This window comes from Clytia hemisphaerica, unplaced genomic scaffold (assembly GCF_902728285.1).
Source record: "Clytia hemisphaerica strain Z4C2 unplaced genomic scaffold, Clytia hemisphaerica genome assembly, whole genome shotgun sequence".
Classification (NCBI taxonomy): domain Eukaryota; kingdom Metazoa; phylum Cnidaria; class Hydrozoa; order Leptothecata; family Clytiidae; genus Clytia; species Clytia hemisphaerica.
This window is the reverse complement of record NW_027103638.1, coordinates 1,356,815-1,373,701: the sequence shown is the minus strand read 5'-3', so window position 1 is coordinate 1,373,701 and position 16,887 is coordinate 1,356,815. Positions and strand designations below refer to the sequence as shown.

The window sequence follows — 16,887 nt, the reverse complement described above, 5'->3', positions numbered from 1 at the left end:
AAAAATCTGCTTTAGCCATCTTTTACCAATAATGTTAGCCTACTTTCATGCAAAAAATCAGAAAAAATTAATGATCAAATTTTTCACAAAGTCCAAAAAACCCGTTTTTTAGCCGTTTTATAGCCCAAATTTGCCCAAAAAAATTTTTTTTTCGAAAATCAGGCTCCGTCACATTTTGGCCACTACCATTTTGCACCTTTGTACCAAAAATCAAAAGATTCCTATGATTCAATCCTGAGGTAAGTTGGTAACAGACGGACGGACGGACGGACGAACACAGGTTAATTTATAGGACCTCCAGCTAGGTAGGTCCAAAAACATAAGATAAGATATCATACTTTAAGGTTCCGAAAAAACGTCTCCCCCGCGTATTAATTTTCGAAACATTTTCGGACCCCCCCCCCTCCGTTCTTATTAGGAGCCCCCATTTTGTTTATTTATTTTTGGAAATATTTTCAACAACACAAGGTGAATTGCTCTAAATAGCCTGGTTTTAGCTTATAATTTTCGGGGTTTTCGGAAGTAAAATCTCGGAACCCCTCTTTTATTCGGACACCATCCCCCTTACCAGTTTATCAAATTTCGAAAAAGAGTCGGACACTCTTAATATTCGGGACCTTTGATAATCAATACTTACCACGCATATGAGTAACATTTTAGTTCGTTCTTTATCCAGACGATTTTTACCAAGATGTGTGGATGTTTTCTTTCCATCAGCTAACTCGATGAATAAGCTGAAAAAGAAAAGACAGTAGTAGAGAATTGTCACAACATTTTCTCTTTCTTTGACACTTTAATCACAATAATAAAAAAGTAAGAATTTTCAATTTTGGTGGACAAGTAAAATTCTCGACTTAATTGGATTAGATATTAGCTTTTCCGGACTAAACGACCCTAATTTTACGTCACTAAAACGGAACCTGATTGCCGAAATTCCGTCCACATTTTTGTTAAATTTAGCCACCCCGGCCGATTTCGCTCCCACAGGCACGTCATTTTTCAAAACAAAAAAAGACTCTAACCTGCACTGTCGGCAAACATCACCCATTATTCTTTTCAATAATTTTGCCGTGCCTTTCGAATTTAATCGGACTCTCTCGTCTAACTCGTCCAAATTTTCTTCCTAAAATGGAAAATAAATTCATTCATCTTTTCATATCTAGGTACTTAAAAGTATTTTTGAAGCAGTTATCAAAATAATGTTTTTTGTCTAAGATTGAGATAACAACAATAACAAAAGAATTAATTTTCATACTAGAATAGTCCATATCTTGAGTAACAAGATCTTGTTATAATGTCTTCGTCTTTGATCTTCGAATGGGAATTTAATATGACAACACGGTTTATCACTTCCAAAGGGCACATGAAGATACTTCTTCTCGTGAGTTAAAGGCTGCGTAGGAGGAGTTAACGACTCGACATAAACTTTCTCTTGTTGATATAACTCGTCTTCGTCAATGTCATCGATCTCATCTTGGTTTGGAGTTGAAAAATCGATTCTCGGTTTTGTCTTGTCATCGGTGTTTGAAGGATTCTTCATGTAAAATCCGTATTCACCTTTAGTTTGAGAAAGATAAGGATTGTCTTTAAAAGTTTTGATTTTTTTAAACAAGAGTGATATCGTTTGCTTAGTCAACAATTCTAATTTGCTATCTTAAGTGGATTAATTTTGGCGGGGATCAAATTTGGCGAATTCGGCGAATTTCAATTTTTACGAAATCGAACGCAATATAACAATATGAGACACTGGCCTGATACGAGAAATGTGTCTGATATGAAGCGGGATACACGTGCAAGGAGCACTTAATGTAAAACTAAAATATTTAACACCACAGTCAACATTAAAACTACGAAATGAATTCAGACACATGAACCCAGAACCACCATCAAACAGTACACACTTTCAGCAGACACACTATTCCTTTTTTTAAATCTATTCCGTGTAATTCCATTCCCCTCTTAACAGAAAACATATATTTACAATTTGTCACAAAACATCCTTTTAACGTTTTTTTGTGTGAGCCGTAAAAAAAATCAATCGTAAAAGGGGTTACGCACGGAGAACGAGTCTCGTGTTCGCAAAGCGAAAGGGATTCTATAGAGCCAACTATTTCCCGAGTTAGAAGATCAATAATAACTCGGAAAGCTAAGGAAGCAAAAATTCCAAAGTTAAAAAATGAAAAATAACTTCCGGGTCTCTATAATTTCGAATGTTTTTGTTCGAAAATCTTGTTAGATTCGAATTTTAGATTCAAACAAAAACATTCGACCGAAGTTCCCGCCAAAATTATGCACATCAAAATAAAGAAAAATTTTGTCGATCCAGAAGCTTCAAAATAAATGCAGCAGCTTTTTCAGAGATGTGAAATTATTATACATTACAGTAAACACAGAAAAAGAAGATGCATTGAATTTTTTCGATTGAGAAGAAATTCTTCATTAATGAGTTTCTCTATCATATTGATAACACTTTCGATGTTTTTGTTTCGATGCATAGATGAGAAAATGCATACTGGTTTAAATTAAGCTATGAATGGTCTGAAACAACATTTTTGCAACAAAAACTAATTGGGTTGAATTTTCGAAGTAAAAAGTGTTGATTGTTGAAGAATTGATGCTGAAAAGTCAAAGACACTGTTTTGTGGAGGATTGGCAGAGACACAAGAGACTTTTTACACAAATCCCTCGTTTTACCTGGTTTATGGTTTAATCAAAGAAAAAGACATTGAATTTCCCTCGTTTTGTTATGGAAAATATTCTTGACAAGTATTAAAGAATTTCAAGTTTTTATCCATACATTGATAAAAAGAACTGTTTGGTTTTCGCAAAACGAACGAAAGTGCCGAAAGCTGAATTTATTTACTTTGGGTCGTGTCACGTGTGTGTCGAGTAGTTTTGTAATAATTTCTATATATTTCATCAGTTTTAATTTCACTGACTTTTTGGAAAGAATGGAGTAAGAGCTCATCAAAAAATAGTTTTTTAACGCTTTTCCATTATTTATTTCGAGAGTTCAGTTCTTTTCGGCTGTTTAGTTTTGATTTTCTCACGCTGCTTACCCAAATGTTAACCAATTTTTATTTAAAGTCGTCCTAAGGCCTCATAACACCCCTCTCTCATTGCATTCTCGATAAATTTTCCGATCTAAAGAGGGGTTAGCCATTTCCAAACTCCTTTCCAATCCCATCTCATTTCCCATAAAATTCCCGATAGAATGAGGGGTCAACGACCTCCTAATTCCTTTCCAATCTCGAGTTATCGCATTTTTTTTTTGATGACGTCATCAACTGAAAATGGCTAAAAATTCAGCCAAATTTGAAAGTCCTACTCAAGCCTTATAAACCCTCCAATCTCATTCCCCATAAAATTACCGATAGAATGAGGGGTCAACGACCTCCCAACTCCTTTCCAATCTCACGTTATCGCATTTTTTTTGTTTTGATGACGTCATCAACTTAAAATGCCTGAAAATTCAGCCAAATTTGAAAGTCCTACTCAAGCCTTATAAACCCCCCAATCTCATTCCCCGTAAAATTCCCGATAGAATGAGGGGTCAACGACCTCCCAACTCCTCTTCAAACTCGAGATTTCGCATTTTGAAGTTTTTCCCAAACCCGTGACGTCATTGGGTCCCTTTACCCCTAATGTTATCAACGGTCAATTCGCAAATTTTGGAATTTTTGCGGTCAACAGGTACCTTATGCCCCAAGGGTCCCAAAAAAACAAAAAACGTCAATTTTTTCCAAGGGAAAGTGGGTTTTTAAATTTGCGAAAGATTGACACTGCAACGACTTCTCTTAAAAACGCTAATTTTCACGAAATTTTCAAAGTTGAACCATTCCAGAGGCTAAACATGTTTGAATAGCGGCTAGACGAAAAAAATCGTGAAAAAAAACTGAATTTCCATTTTTAGGGCCCGCATATCATTGAAATTTTGTAAATTTTGCTTACGCGCATGCGTTTGCCAAAAGAGTCGCACTCCGCTCGGTTACGCTCGCTCCGTGCGTAATAATACGCATTTTTCACCCGAGAGCGAGCTTTCCCAGACGGCACACAACGTCAAAACAACATCCATGTGACATTCACAATGTCCATAGAACGTTATTTGAACGTTAAAACAACGTTGTGTGCCAACTGGGCTATTTAAAGTATTTGAGAACACAAACAAAGTTTTACCTATGGTCGTTTCAAAGGAAATTGGTTTGGTGCCAATTTTTCTTGGAATCATGCTGGCTTCGTAAAATGTCGAGAATAACTGGTAAACTTCATCACGACCCATGATTTTCTGTGGAAAATAAAGAAGATTGGAAGATTATTCTTATTATTTTGGAACAGTACTCCAAAAATGGTCCCAAAGTGTATTTTTAAAGTAATCATTATCTAGGATCAGATATTATTTTAAAGATATCTAAAATTACAACCTTGATGAGACATTTTGTCCGACCAATCTTTAATCATTATTTCCAGCCTTTAATCGACAAGTGCGTTTTGACAAGACACTTACCGGAGGAATTGGATCGCAATCATCGATCTCAACCATTCCCGTATCGGCCGGTTCACCTTCGATACAATCTAACCATATCAAGAGACGACCTCTGTAGGCAATTCCTTCACCCTGGTGATATGAGAAAAATATACCGTTTTAGAGTAAAGTAAAGTAAGGGAGGGCACCACTCATTCTCCCTGGATTTCTCCACTTGATCGTCTAGAGCAAAAATCCAGCCTAATCTATATCACACTTATCAAATTTAAGATTTTTCGTCAATATTATCTGTTTATTCGATTGTCTATCTGTTGTTCGATTGTCTATCTGTTGTTCGATTGTCTATCTGTTGTTCGATTGTCTATCTGTTGTTCGATTGTCTATCTGTTATTCGATTGTCTATCTGTTATTCGATTGTCTATCTGTTGTTCGATTGTCTATCTGTTGTTCGATTGTCTATCTGTTATTCGATTGTCTATCTGTTGTTCGATTGTCTATATGTTGTTCGATTGTCTATCTGTTGTTAGATTGTCTATCTGTTGTTCGATTGTCTATCTGTTATTCGATTGTCTATCTGTTATTCGATTGTCTATCTGTTGTTCGATTGTCTATCTGTTGTTCGATTGTCTATCTGTTGTTCGATTGTCTATCTGTTATTCGATTGTCAATCTGTTGTTCGATAGCCTATCTGTTATTCGATTGTCTATCTGTTATTCGATTGTCTATCTGTTATTCGATTGTCAATCTGTTGTTCGATTGCCTATCTGTTATTCGATTGTCTATCTGTTGTTCGATTGTCTATCTGTTGTTCGATTGTCTATCTGTTGTTCGATTGTCTATCTGTTATTCGATTGTATATCTGTTATTCGATTGTCTATCTGTTGTTCGATTGTCTATCTGTTGTTCGATTGTCTATCTGTTGTTCGATTGTCTATCTGTTATTCGATTGTCAATCTGTTGTTCGATTGCCTATCTGTTGTTCGATTGTCTATCTGTTGTTCGATTGTCTATCTGTTGTTCGATTGTCTATCTGTTATTCGATTGTCTATCTGTTGTTCGATTGTCTATCTGTTGTTCGATTGTCTATCTGTTGTTCGACTGTCTATCTGTTATTCGATTGTCTATCTGTTGTTAGATTGTCTATCTGTTGTTCGATTGTCTATCTGTTATTCGATTGTCTATCTGTTATTCGATTGTCTATCTGTTGTTCGATTGTCTATCTGTTGTTCGATTGTCTATCTGTTGTTCGATTGTCTATCTGTTATTCGATTGTCTATCTGTTGTTCGATTGTCTATCTGTTATTCGATTGTCAATCTGTTGTTCGATTGCCTATCTGTTGTTCGATTGTCTATCTGTTGTTCGATTGTCTATCTGTTGTTCGATTGTCTATCTGTTATTCGATTGTCTATCTGTTGTTCGATTGTCTATCTGTTGTTCGATTGTCTATCTGTTGTTCGACTGTCTATCTGTTATTCGATTGTCTATCTGTTGTTCGATTGTCTATCTGTTATTCGATTGTATATCTGTTATTCGATTGTCTATCTGTTGTTCGATTGTCTATCTGTTGTTCGATTGTCTATCTGTTGTTCGATTGTCTATCTGTTATTCGATTGTCAATCTGTTGTTCGATTGCCTATCTGTTATTCGATTGTCTATCTGTTGTTCGACTGTCTATCTGTTATTCGATTGTCTATCTGTTGTTCGATTGTCTATCTGTTGTTCGATTGTCTATCTGTTATTCGATTGTCAATCTGTTGTTCGATTGCCTATCTGTTGTTCGATTGTCTATCTGTTGTTCGATTGTCTATCTGTTATTCGATTGTCTATCTGTTATTCGATTGTCTATCTGTTGTTCGATTGTCTATCTGTTGTTCGATTGTCTATCTGTTGTTCGATTGTCTATCTGTTATTCGATTGTCAATCTGTTGTTCGATTGCCTATCTGTTGTTCGATTGTCTATCTGTTGTTCGATTGTCTATCTGTTGTTCGACTGTCTATCTGTTATTCGATTGTCTATCTGTTGTTCGATTGTCTATCTGTTATTCGATTGTCTATCTGTTGTTCGATTGTCTATCTGTTGTTCGATTGTCTATCTGTTGTTCTATTGTCTATCTGTTGTTCTATTGTCTATCTGTTATTCGATTGTCTATCTGTTGTTCGATTGCCAATAACATTGAAAAATTCAAGCTTATATTTCATATTATAATCAATGGTATGCAAAATTTCAGAGCCAAAGAACAATTTGAAGTTTTTGTTAAGCCACCCACTACTATGCTACGTTATATCTTCCTTCGTTTCGAGCGTAAAACTCCTACTCTTCGGGCTATGAGCACTGCTCTTGTTTTGAATATTGAAATTCTCCAGATAAATCGCATGCGCACTGAGGTTTTAATGAAACAATAGAGAGTTTCGAAACCTAAGCCAATCAGCTGTGTTTTAAACATTCTTTTATTTAAAATCTCTATTGGTAAACATCTTTTGTGAATGTTGCCTATTATGTTTAAACCTATTAATAAGCAATTCCCGGTGGGGGTCACTAGTGGTCGCCTATAGCAGTGCCTATAGACCAAGAGTAAGGCCTAAAAGCCTGGATCTGTCTATTGTGTAGACTACTCCACTACTATATACTACTGTACTATTTTTAAAAACAAATTCAATAGAAGAAGAAAATGATTTTTTTTGTAAACATCTAAGAAACAACAGAAAAACAAACTAGTATATTATTGGGGCAAAAAATAGTTGTTTCCACTTGATTAGTGGTAGAAACATTAGTGGACGAATTTAAAGTAACCGACAATTTCTTGAAGAAAGAACGTGAAACTATCAAAGAATGGCATAGAAAGGCAAAGGAGAAAACAAAGTTACAAAAGGATGGCAGGTTGATATATAAGGTTAGAGGAATTCCCCGAACGAAACTCTATTTCAAGAAGATCTGTAACAAACAAGCTACTGTAAATGAAATATTGTAAAAACGACCGGTCTAGAGGCCCACCGTGCGCCTACAACTGTGAAATCTCTATGATAATAATAGAAGAATTGCAAAAATAAAAAACTCAAAAAAAGCAAAACATACAATAGAATTGTTGAGATCTTGATGTTCGTCATTCAGTGCATAATCACGAGTTGAACCATATAAATTGACCCATGTTGGACCAAATTGTGGCATAAAACCTTAAAAAATGGAAAAGTAAAGGTTAAGAATAATGTATAAAAAACAATAAAGAAGATTTATTATAATTTTTAACCATAATTTATCATATTTTAGTTATATTAACAGTTTAGATCTTTATAATTCAAACAAATTAATTTTTAATTATTTTTGTTAAGATAGGATTTATTTTTAGTAAATTATTAATTTGCTCATGCTTTAAAGGATTGATTAATTAGTATTGATTTATGTTTAAATTATTATCTTATAATATACCAGTGTATGAGAAATCAGATTTATGTTCGAAGGGTTCAATGATTTCATGATCATGTCCTCTGTGACCTATGAAGAAGATGTGGATTGAAATGAAATTATAATAATTTTAACATTAGACCATTCAATTTTATATCCATACAGCGGGTGGGCAAAATTTTCCAGGAAGTAATCTGAAGATGAATTTTCTAGGCTTTTTTAATTTTTCCAGGGGGTAAAAAATTATTCTAAAACTTCCAGGGTGTAAAAGACTGATTTTAGTTCATCCACCCTCACTTTAAGGTAGGAAGAAAAATTTTTCCAAGAGATCTTTTGCCAATTTTGCCATTTTCAAGGGGATATCCAACATCCTCAAGAATTATTTTTTTTGCTTGAAAAGGTTCGCCCACCCCCTTGAAAGGATTCTAACTGGAACAGTCCATTATGATCACCACTAAGATCTATGGTTAATAGTTCATATTACTTTCCGTTGTCCATCACAATCCCTCCGGTCTAATGATAAAAGTATTCTGGAGAAAAACAAGAGGAGTCGAGTCTGTTCAATTATATCATACCTCCTTTATTCTTCTGCCCTTCATTTGAAATTTCATCCAAATCAAGAAAATGTGTTCCAATAACTTCGTTAGATGTGACGTCACTAAATAAGCAAAGCAAAGATAAAAATAAATCTAAAAGTACATTTACTACACTCACTCGCATCAACTAGAAGATGTGTTTGATTGAATTGTTTTCAATGCGAATCAAAATTAGTAACTGCTGTCTTTTTTTACAAGGCAAATAAAAAAACTATAAAGACAAATCTTTATCGAGGGTTACTCTAGCCAGTTTAAAATATTCCAATAGCTTTTAAAAACTTTTACCTATCCTTCAGTTGAAAGCGAATCCTTTTGCATAAAGGTGGAAACTAAAAAGAGACAATTATTGTGTAAAGTGGAAAGATAAAATGAATTAAAAAGCTGTTATTTTTATTGGATAATGTTTTCGTTAAATAAATGTGAAAGAAAAGGTTTTCTCGTACAAGATATGTAATAGTTATCGGACAATTGAGAGTACAATATGAGAAATATTTTACGAGTTCCGAAATTTTTCCGTACAATATACGGAAAATCCGGTAGTGAAATATTTCCATATTGTACGAGCAAATGTCTGATATGTGATAACTGGTTTATCGGTGACTTTCACTGACAAAATTCACTTTTTGTGTTGGAAAAAAGCGCAGGGCATTTTTGTTGCAAAATGACGTTAGATTGCTTCTACCGCTACAATGCAACAACTTCTTTTCGTCAATTTATATTTTGTACACGTAAATTACAAGATGTGTTGTACTCTTTTTAACCAATCAGATTGCAGATAATCTTTGGATCGCCGTAAGACATTAATACATGAAAAGCCCTCCCCTCCCCGTATTTTCCAAACACATAATTTAGCTTGAGTACAGTGTATAAAAAGAAATCAACATACAAATTCCGTGAAGCTTATCAATTGATTGAATTCCGGATTATAAGTATTCTTCTCAGTGTTAGTTGTAGCCTGAGAAAATAAAAAAATTAAACTTGACAGTCAAGCGGAACACTTGGAATTTTAAAGGTTTTGTTTTTAAATAAGAGTGAAATCGTTTGATTAATCATCAATCTTAATTCATAAGCTTTTTCACATTAGATTGACACAGGTGTGGAGCAAGATTGATCAGAAAAAGGAAAAGAACAACATTTTTTAGCTTATATCAGCATAATATAACAATAGGCAGACACCATCCTGATATGAAACATGTGTCTGATATGAAACGGAAACACTTATATAAAAATAAAACCTTTAAAACAAAAGTTTCAAAAGAAATAGTAATTTGACCGGTGAGGGATTCTTTAATTACATGTATTTTGAACAATAATTTTTAATCCCTTTAAAAAACTTACTGTGACTCCAGCAAAAGAAACTTCGACAAACGGATCAGCCATATCTTGATTCTAAAATGTAGAAAAAATATGAATGACTAGATAACAGAAGTAATGACAAACATTTGTTTTTGAGAAAATGGAAGCAAAAAGGTTAGATTTGGCAAAAACCTGAGAATAATTCTTAAAAAATTTGAGACTCGCATGTCAATAAATGTTAGGCTCTTAAAAGAACAAAACTACAGGTCACCTCATATTACAAACATTCAAGATCAGTACTACCGACGCTTTGAGTAAAGTCAATATTTGCTTTACGTGTGCACTTATTTTTAACTCCAAAAAAAAATTTTCAATATAAAAAAAGTTATTACCGTTGAAAAGATAATTCAGAGCACTATAGTTTTTGAGAAAAATAATGAAATGAAAAAAAACCTTTTTGGTGAATGTTTTCTTTACATTGGCCATGAAAGTCGTGTTCACTGAAATAAAATAAAACTAATTCAGTATATTTGAAATTCTAAATGTTCTAAATGATCTAAATATTCCAAAATCGAACTGAAAGAAGTAGTCATGAGATCACATATCCTGAAAATCAAAAGCTGAAATTTTTTTTAACTGGATTTAAAAGTATAAAAAAATGAGATGTTACAACTGGTAAAAAATTTTGTATTACTTTGTGGTATTCCCTCAGCTTTGAAAACTTTGATTTGATACTGATGGACAGGTCGGTATGGATTGGTTTTTGGTGGCAAAATAAGATTCCTAAATTAAAAAAACATAAACTTGAAAATATTTTTTTTAACGAAAATAAATAGCCATTTTTAAACCTTATCAAATCAGACGGTTGTAAAAAATTATCCTTATTAACTTGAAAGCTGTGAGTGGTGAACGTTACTTGTTGGTGTTGAAGATAAGATTCCAAGCTACTATTATGGCTTTTGGGTTAGAACAGAAGACGCTTTAAATCAGTAACTCAATGGCTCATTTGAAAAGAGTGAAAAAGAAACACAAACAGTTGTTTCATTTCATAAAGTATTCACAATGACTCACTGATCAATCTCTTGGTCTTCTTTACGAGGGGGTGGATCCTATCGATAAAATTCAAAATAAAAAACTTTCATGGCAAGAACGAGTATGATTTGTTATCACTCTGGGTCTTCCCTTTGTCTCTTGGAATTTCCCTTTGATTTGATTAAGGCGATGAGCATTCCTGTATGTTTGTAAGATTTATTTTTGCTGTTTTTGCATATATCTAGTGAAAGTGCACAAGATATTTGTATTTTAATTTACAAATCAATTTCTTTGCTATTATAAAACATATTTATTGTATTCTATTACCTTTACAATGTCACCTTTGCCAAACATCTGTAGATCCAACCTAAGATATCCTTTGATTTCAGTAGTAGCACCATCCAAGAGTGGAGCCCATTTACTGAAGAATGAATGATCTAAAATAACGAACAAAAATAGGAATTTTTGGTCAAAGAATTACAAAGAAAAGGTACTGTTAAAATCTGACAATACTTTTAAAATTTGAATTAACAGTAGAATTTATCACATGTTTCCGAAACAATACTCTCCACTTCATTCAAAGAATACTTAAAAAGTTGTCAAAATGGATATCAACATACCACATTGGTCATAAATGTACCACATGTCACACTTGAAAAAGCCAATCGAAGAACCTTCAGAAATCATATTTCTACCAGTAAAAACCTAAAAGCAACAAAACATTTAAATAGAAAATTGTCTCATTTACTATAGAGCAGACATTTGACAAAATGGAAGTGAAAGTTACCTCAATTTTCAATATCGTATCCAAAACCTCCTGTGCAGGACATTTGTAATCAAAACAAAATAACTGAAAAGAAATGAAGAAGAGAATAAAGAAAGGTCATTCACAATATGAAGAAACTTCTCATTTACAGTGGGACCTCTAATTTTTTTAATAACCATCAGGGAATAGGGTTAGTGTCTGCTATTCAGAAGTGTCCGCCTATTTAAAGGGGTTAAGTATGTAAAATGCTAGTCCAAAGTGCTTTTCTAGAGACACTAGGGCATGGAAGAAAAAGGGAATGATCATTCCAATACAACAATTTAGTTTTTATCAATCATAGTCTTGAGGTTCCTGTAATCTATCATTTTTATAACGTAACCAAATTTACCGACTGGATGAAGGCAGCACTCCAAATGTCTATAAGCAATTTGTTCAATCAGTGTTTAAGAAATAAATAGTTTGGATAAATCAATCTTGTCTGATTTTTTAAAGTCTGTGACTAGTTGACCGTTTGTGTCGGCTAATTAGAGAGGGAAAATTAGGGTTTTAGCCATTACGTGCAAAAAAGTTTGTCCCTTAATAGGAGGGTCCACTAATTGAGTGTCTGCCCATTTTGAAACTTTTTCATGAGGATTTGACTAGGAAATGGATGGGGGAAATAGAATTGTCTGTTAATCAGAGGTGTCTGTCTGTTAATTAGAGGTGTCTGCCTTTTAGAGTGTCCGTTAATTGGAGGTTTTACTGTATAAGGAAAACCATGTCGTTTTAACAGTCACTTGATACATCAGATCAATACATTATTATTTCCTTTTCACTGCGAAGGTGTGCAGCCAGCCTGATCATTCAATTTAAGAGCTATGATAAAATTAAACAATTGATATTTCGGACAATACCTCATCCCAGCTTGGGTTGTTTGTTTGTTTTTTGACTGTAGTCTTCTTTTCATTTTCACCAAGAGTTATAGTAACAGAAGGGTCCAATGATACACCAGCTAAATCTTGTGCTTCAATGATTCTAACTGAAATCTGGAGGAGAAAGGAAAGAACAGGTTTTATCAATTTCCAAATAATTTCTAATGCATAAAAAAATTAAGTTTTTGCTCTATCCAAATGCAGATCAATAGTTTAAGGAAACATAGAAAGTATTTAAGACAAACAGGATATGTTACTACGAGGGGCTCTATCGAACAAATCCTGCATTACTAAATATAGCCAAAAGAACGAAAAATTTCATATTTCGCCGTCCACAACCCCGACCGAAAGTGACTGTACCACCCCTACGTATTCAGACGTATTCATTCTTCTTTATTTATCACAGGAATTAACTACATGTGGTTTAAAAGAAGGACAAATTACGCATGCATGTTATTAATACAGAATTTGCAAGACGCACCTACTGTTATGCATGTCCTAAACGGGGCACTGTTATTATGCCTGTCCTATAATGGGTATCAGTGTTAAGACTGGAAAATAATTGCCACAAGGTTACTAAGATTTCTGTAATAACTTAAGTAAGGGACTATAAACAATTTTTACCGTCCAATCTGAAAACATTGCATTGACAATATGAGGATGTTGAATCTTTGGATGAAAGATTCTAAAAAAGAAAAAAAGGGTTTTTGACAAAGTTGTTTTTGGTACAGAGTCAAAATCAACGTTTTTTACAATATCCTTCTCACTTCAAAACAGTTCAAAGCATTATTCTCATGCTTACTGTATTTCATTTCCCAATGTGTTAGAAACTAAGAAAACAATATTATACTCTTTATCGTAAATGTCAGCTTCCTCATCATTTAGCTGTCGATTAGTCATCATGGTCATGGTGGTCATTGTGCTTTTACCACCTAATGATTTCTTATCATATGAGCGTTGATCCATATCGTATAGAACTCCACCAGGTTCTGGTTTAGTGTATGTTACCTCCATGTGGATTTCAGTCTGAAAAAGCAAACAGAAAAGTTGTATGCACATCATTAATCATAAATGTTATCTCAAAATAATGAATTTTAAATGTTTTATAAAAAAATCACTTTTATTAGTTGTTTTCTTCAGATTGTCAAATAGAGGCCTTATTATAAGCCAGACTATTACCTATGCACACAAATTAATTACATTATGAAATCTGCTATAAACAGCTGGTGATGTTTAAAGAACATTAACAATATTTATATTTAAAAACTAACCTTTAGAATTTGAAACCTATCATCAATCATGTTATCAATAACTTCTGCTGTGCCTCCTTCTGATATGGCAGCCAGAGACAGCCTGTATGCCGCAACAAGTCTAGAAAAACGAAGATAAAAATTATTATTGAGAAAAAGATATCAATCAGTGACCCCTTAAATGTAGCATGTAACACCATCACAGAGTATAACATTTGAAAAAACTGCTACTTCCAAGGACATTCCAAACCTTACACTTATACAAAAGTTACGATTTTAAATTAAGATAAAGGTCTATCTCGTATGGATCCATAATTCTTTATGTCTCATTGAAATTTGCACCCATTGTTAGTTGTTAGTCCCTGGAATACCTTCTTTTTTTTTGCCAAAGAGTCACAAGGTAATTAATGTGTGTACTAAAACCACAGAATTGATATTCAGTAAGTGTTATGTTTCCCCCAAATTCTGAAATAACGCCAAAACATTGAATATTTCTTGTTAAGATTCTCATCCAAATGTAAATTTACCTGTCTTGGAAAATCTTGTTTCGGTTGTACAAGCGAACTTCCAGCCATTCTTCCTTATCAATTGGTGTCTCCAGGGGCCAGTAAAATTCCTGAAAATTAGTAATTACAATATGAAATTCAATTCAAATTTCAAAATTTACTCATGAAAACCTCAATGTTAGGGAAGTATGTTGATACTCTTCTTGTTCCTATGAAATATAACAGTCTCTCTTGTATGTGAATGTGGAAAGGGCTCAAAAAAAAGAAAACAAGCTAGATGCTGAATGGACCTACCTGATGATGAAAGTTAGATAGCAATGCAAGGAGAAAAATGAAAAAAAATCAGTCAGAAAACATAGCGTTTAGCGAAAATGCATAACGCAAGAAATTCATCATTGATTGATGGTAGGGGGAGAGGGAAGGGTTGTAGGGAAAAAATAGATAGAAAGTTCTGGTCGCAAAAATCAGTTTTATTGACAATTGAATCATGCTTGATGGTGAGCATTGTTATCAATAATGTTTTTGTGTGAAAAACATAGAAATATAAGGAAAAAATCCAATGAAAATATGCAAAAACTGCCATTTCCGGAATTTTCAACCGGAAAAAATTTTTTCTCAAAAATCGAACTCGGCCATGTTTTGAGCATTGCGAATACGCATCTTTCTGCAAAAAATCAGAAAAAAATAAAAATAAAAATTCGAGAAAATGTCAAAAAACCGGTTTTTCCGGCATATTTCCGGCATTTTCGGCCGGAAAAAAATGTTTTTCGAAAATCGGGCTCCGTCACATTTTAGGTATTATCATATTGCGTCAGTGTACAAAATTTCATGAAAAAATATAAAGTAAAGCTCAAGAAATTCAAGAAATACCGTTTTTCCGGCGAAAATCGGCTGTTCCGGCGATTTTTAGAAAGTTCCGGCTTCAAAAATCAGTTTTATTGACAATTGAATCATGCTGATCGTGGACATTGATATTAATAATGTTTTTGTGTGAAAACAACGAAATATAAGGAAAAAGTCCGATGAAAATCTGCAAAAACGGCGATTTCCGGGATATTTCCGGCATTTCAGCCGGAATAGAATTTTCTCAAAATCGGACTAGCCATGTTTTAGACCATTGTTTAATACGCATCTTTGTGCAAAAAAATCAGAAAAAACCTAATGATGAAATCTCGAGAAAATGCCAAAAAAAACGGTTTTTTCCATCATATTTCCGGCATTTTCGCCGGAAAAGTACGTTAATTGAAAATCAGGCTCTGTCATATTTTAGGTATTGCCATTTTGCATCAGTGTGCAAAATTTCATGAAAAATATAAAGTACAGCTCGAGAAATTCAAGAAATACCGTTTTTTCCGGCGAAAATAGGCTGTTTCCGGCGATTTTTAGAAAGTTCCGGCTTCAAAAATCACTTTTATTGACAATTAAACCATGCTTGATGGTGGGCATTGCTACAAATAATGTTTTTGTGTGAAAAAACAACGAAATATAAGGAAAAAGTCCAATGAAAATCTGCAAAAACGGCGATTTCCGGGATATTTCCGGCATTTTCAGCCGGAATAGAATTTTTCTCAAAAATCGGACTAATCCATGTTTTAGGCATTGCTAATACGCATCTTTGTGCAAAAAATCAGAAAAAACTAATGATGAAATCTCGAGAAAATGCCAAAAAACCGGTTTTTCCGGCATATTTCCGGCATTTTTGGCTGGAAATGAATTTTTTTCGAAAATCGGGCTCCGTCACATTTTGGGCATTACCATTTTGCATCTTTGTGCCAAAAATTAGGAAAAACTAATGAGCCAATCCCGAGAAAAGCTAGTAACGAACGAACGAACGAACAGAGGCTAATTTATAGGACCTCCACCGGGGTAGGTCCAAAAAGAATTTATCATACCTCATTGAAGAAGGCATCTCCAGAACAATTTGTTAGCACAGCTGATGTTGCAGGAACACCTACAAATAAAAAGGAGTTGGTCAATGTTAGGCTACATCATATCTTCTTTTGTTTCGAGCATAAAACTCCTACTCAATATGCACATTGCTTGCTCTTGTTTTGAATATTGAATTTCTCCAGAAACCTCACATGCACACTGAAGTTTTGATGAAACAATAGAGAGTTGGAATCCAGGGCTGTTGTTATAATCAAACGTAAATGAGGCTGGACTAAGGTCAATAACATTTTAATTTTAAGTTTCAACCAATAAGATAAATTTGATTGTTATTAAGGGACCTTTTGGATTGATATAGGTAAGTAATGTATGAAACCTGTTGATCCATAAAATTTTATTGCCATTCTCTGAAGATTTTAATTCTTTAAATAAGAATCTTTAATTGTGTCTTCCCTATTATGTTTTTCATTAACAAGCGATCTTCAAAACTTGAAGGTGAAACTTTCAGAGTCTTATTTTCTTGTGTGATACCGTGAAGTCGGGTAACGTGCATCGGTGGAGAGAAACTTGCATAGCCCTCAATGCATAATTACTGTTTCATGCATATTGTAATAAATATGCATGGGTGTATCATTGTTTTTCTGCTGGACTACATAATTATTCAACAGGGTGGCCTCTTTGAAAAAAGGTCTATTGAACACAATTGAACACAATCGAGTAATTGCAATTCGATTGCCGAACGCAAGATTTTATTCGCTT

The 16,887-nt window shown here is 33.8% G+C and overlaps 1 protein-coding gene across 1 annotated transcript in view; it reads right to left on the bottom strand.

The window, feature by feature from the left end:
- The window catches only part of LOC136802786 (otoferlin-like), a 42,215-nt gene that overhangs the window by 22,438 nt on the left and 2,890 nt on the right, over nt 1–16,887 (bottom strand). Inside the window, exons 2-23 of the mRNA XM_067059550.1 lie at nt 16,134–16,192; nt 14,263–14,351; nt 13,757–13,856; nt 13,336–13,511; nt 13,110–13,170; nt 12,468–12,599; nt 11,596–11,658; nt 11,429–11,513; nt 11,136–11,245; nt 10,848–10,885; nt 10,471–10,559; nt 10,230–10,276; nt 9,819–9,869; nt 9,367–9,435; nt 8,766–8,809; nt 8,460–8,542; nt 7,558–7,655; nt 4,505–4,615; nt 4,177–4,285; nt 1,256–1,557; nt 1,023–1,123; nt 638–734 (exon numbers count right to left, since the gene is read on the bottom strand). Of these exons, the coding sequence (XP_066915651.1) occupies nt 638–734; nt 1,023–1,123; nt 1,256–1,557; nt 4,177–4,285; nt 4,505–4,615; nt 7,558–7,655; nt 8,460–8,542; nt 8,766–8,809; nt 9,367–9,435; nt 9,819–9,869; nt 10,230–10,276; nt 10,471–10,559; nt 10,848–10,885; nt 11,136–11,245; nt 11,429–11,513; nt 11,596–11,658; nt 12,468–12,599; nt 13,110–13,170; nt 13,336–13,511; nt 13,757–13,856; nt 14,263–14,351; nt 16,134–16,192 (2,114 nt within the window). The remainder of the gene's footprint in view (nt 1–637; nt 735–1,022; nt 1,124–1,255; nt 1,558–4,176; nt 4,286–4,504; nt 4,616–7,557; nt 7,656–8,459; nt 8,543–8,765; nt 8,810–9,366; nt 9,436–9,818; nt 9,870–10,229; nt 10,277–10,470; nt 10,560–10,847; nt 10,886–11,135; nt 11,246–11,428; nt 11,514–11,595; nt 11,659–12,467; nt 12,600–13,109; nt 13,171–13,335; nt 13,512–13,756; nt 13,857–14,262; nt 14,352–16,133; nt 16,193–16,887) is intronic.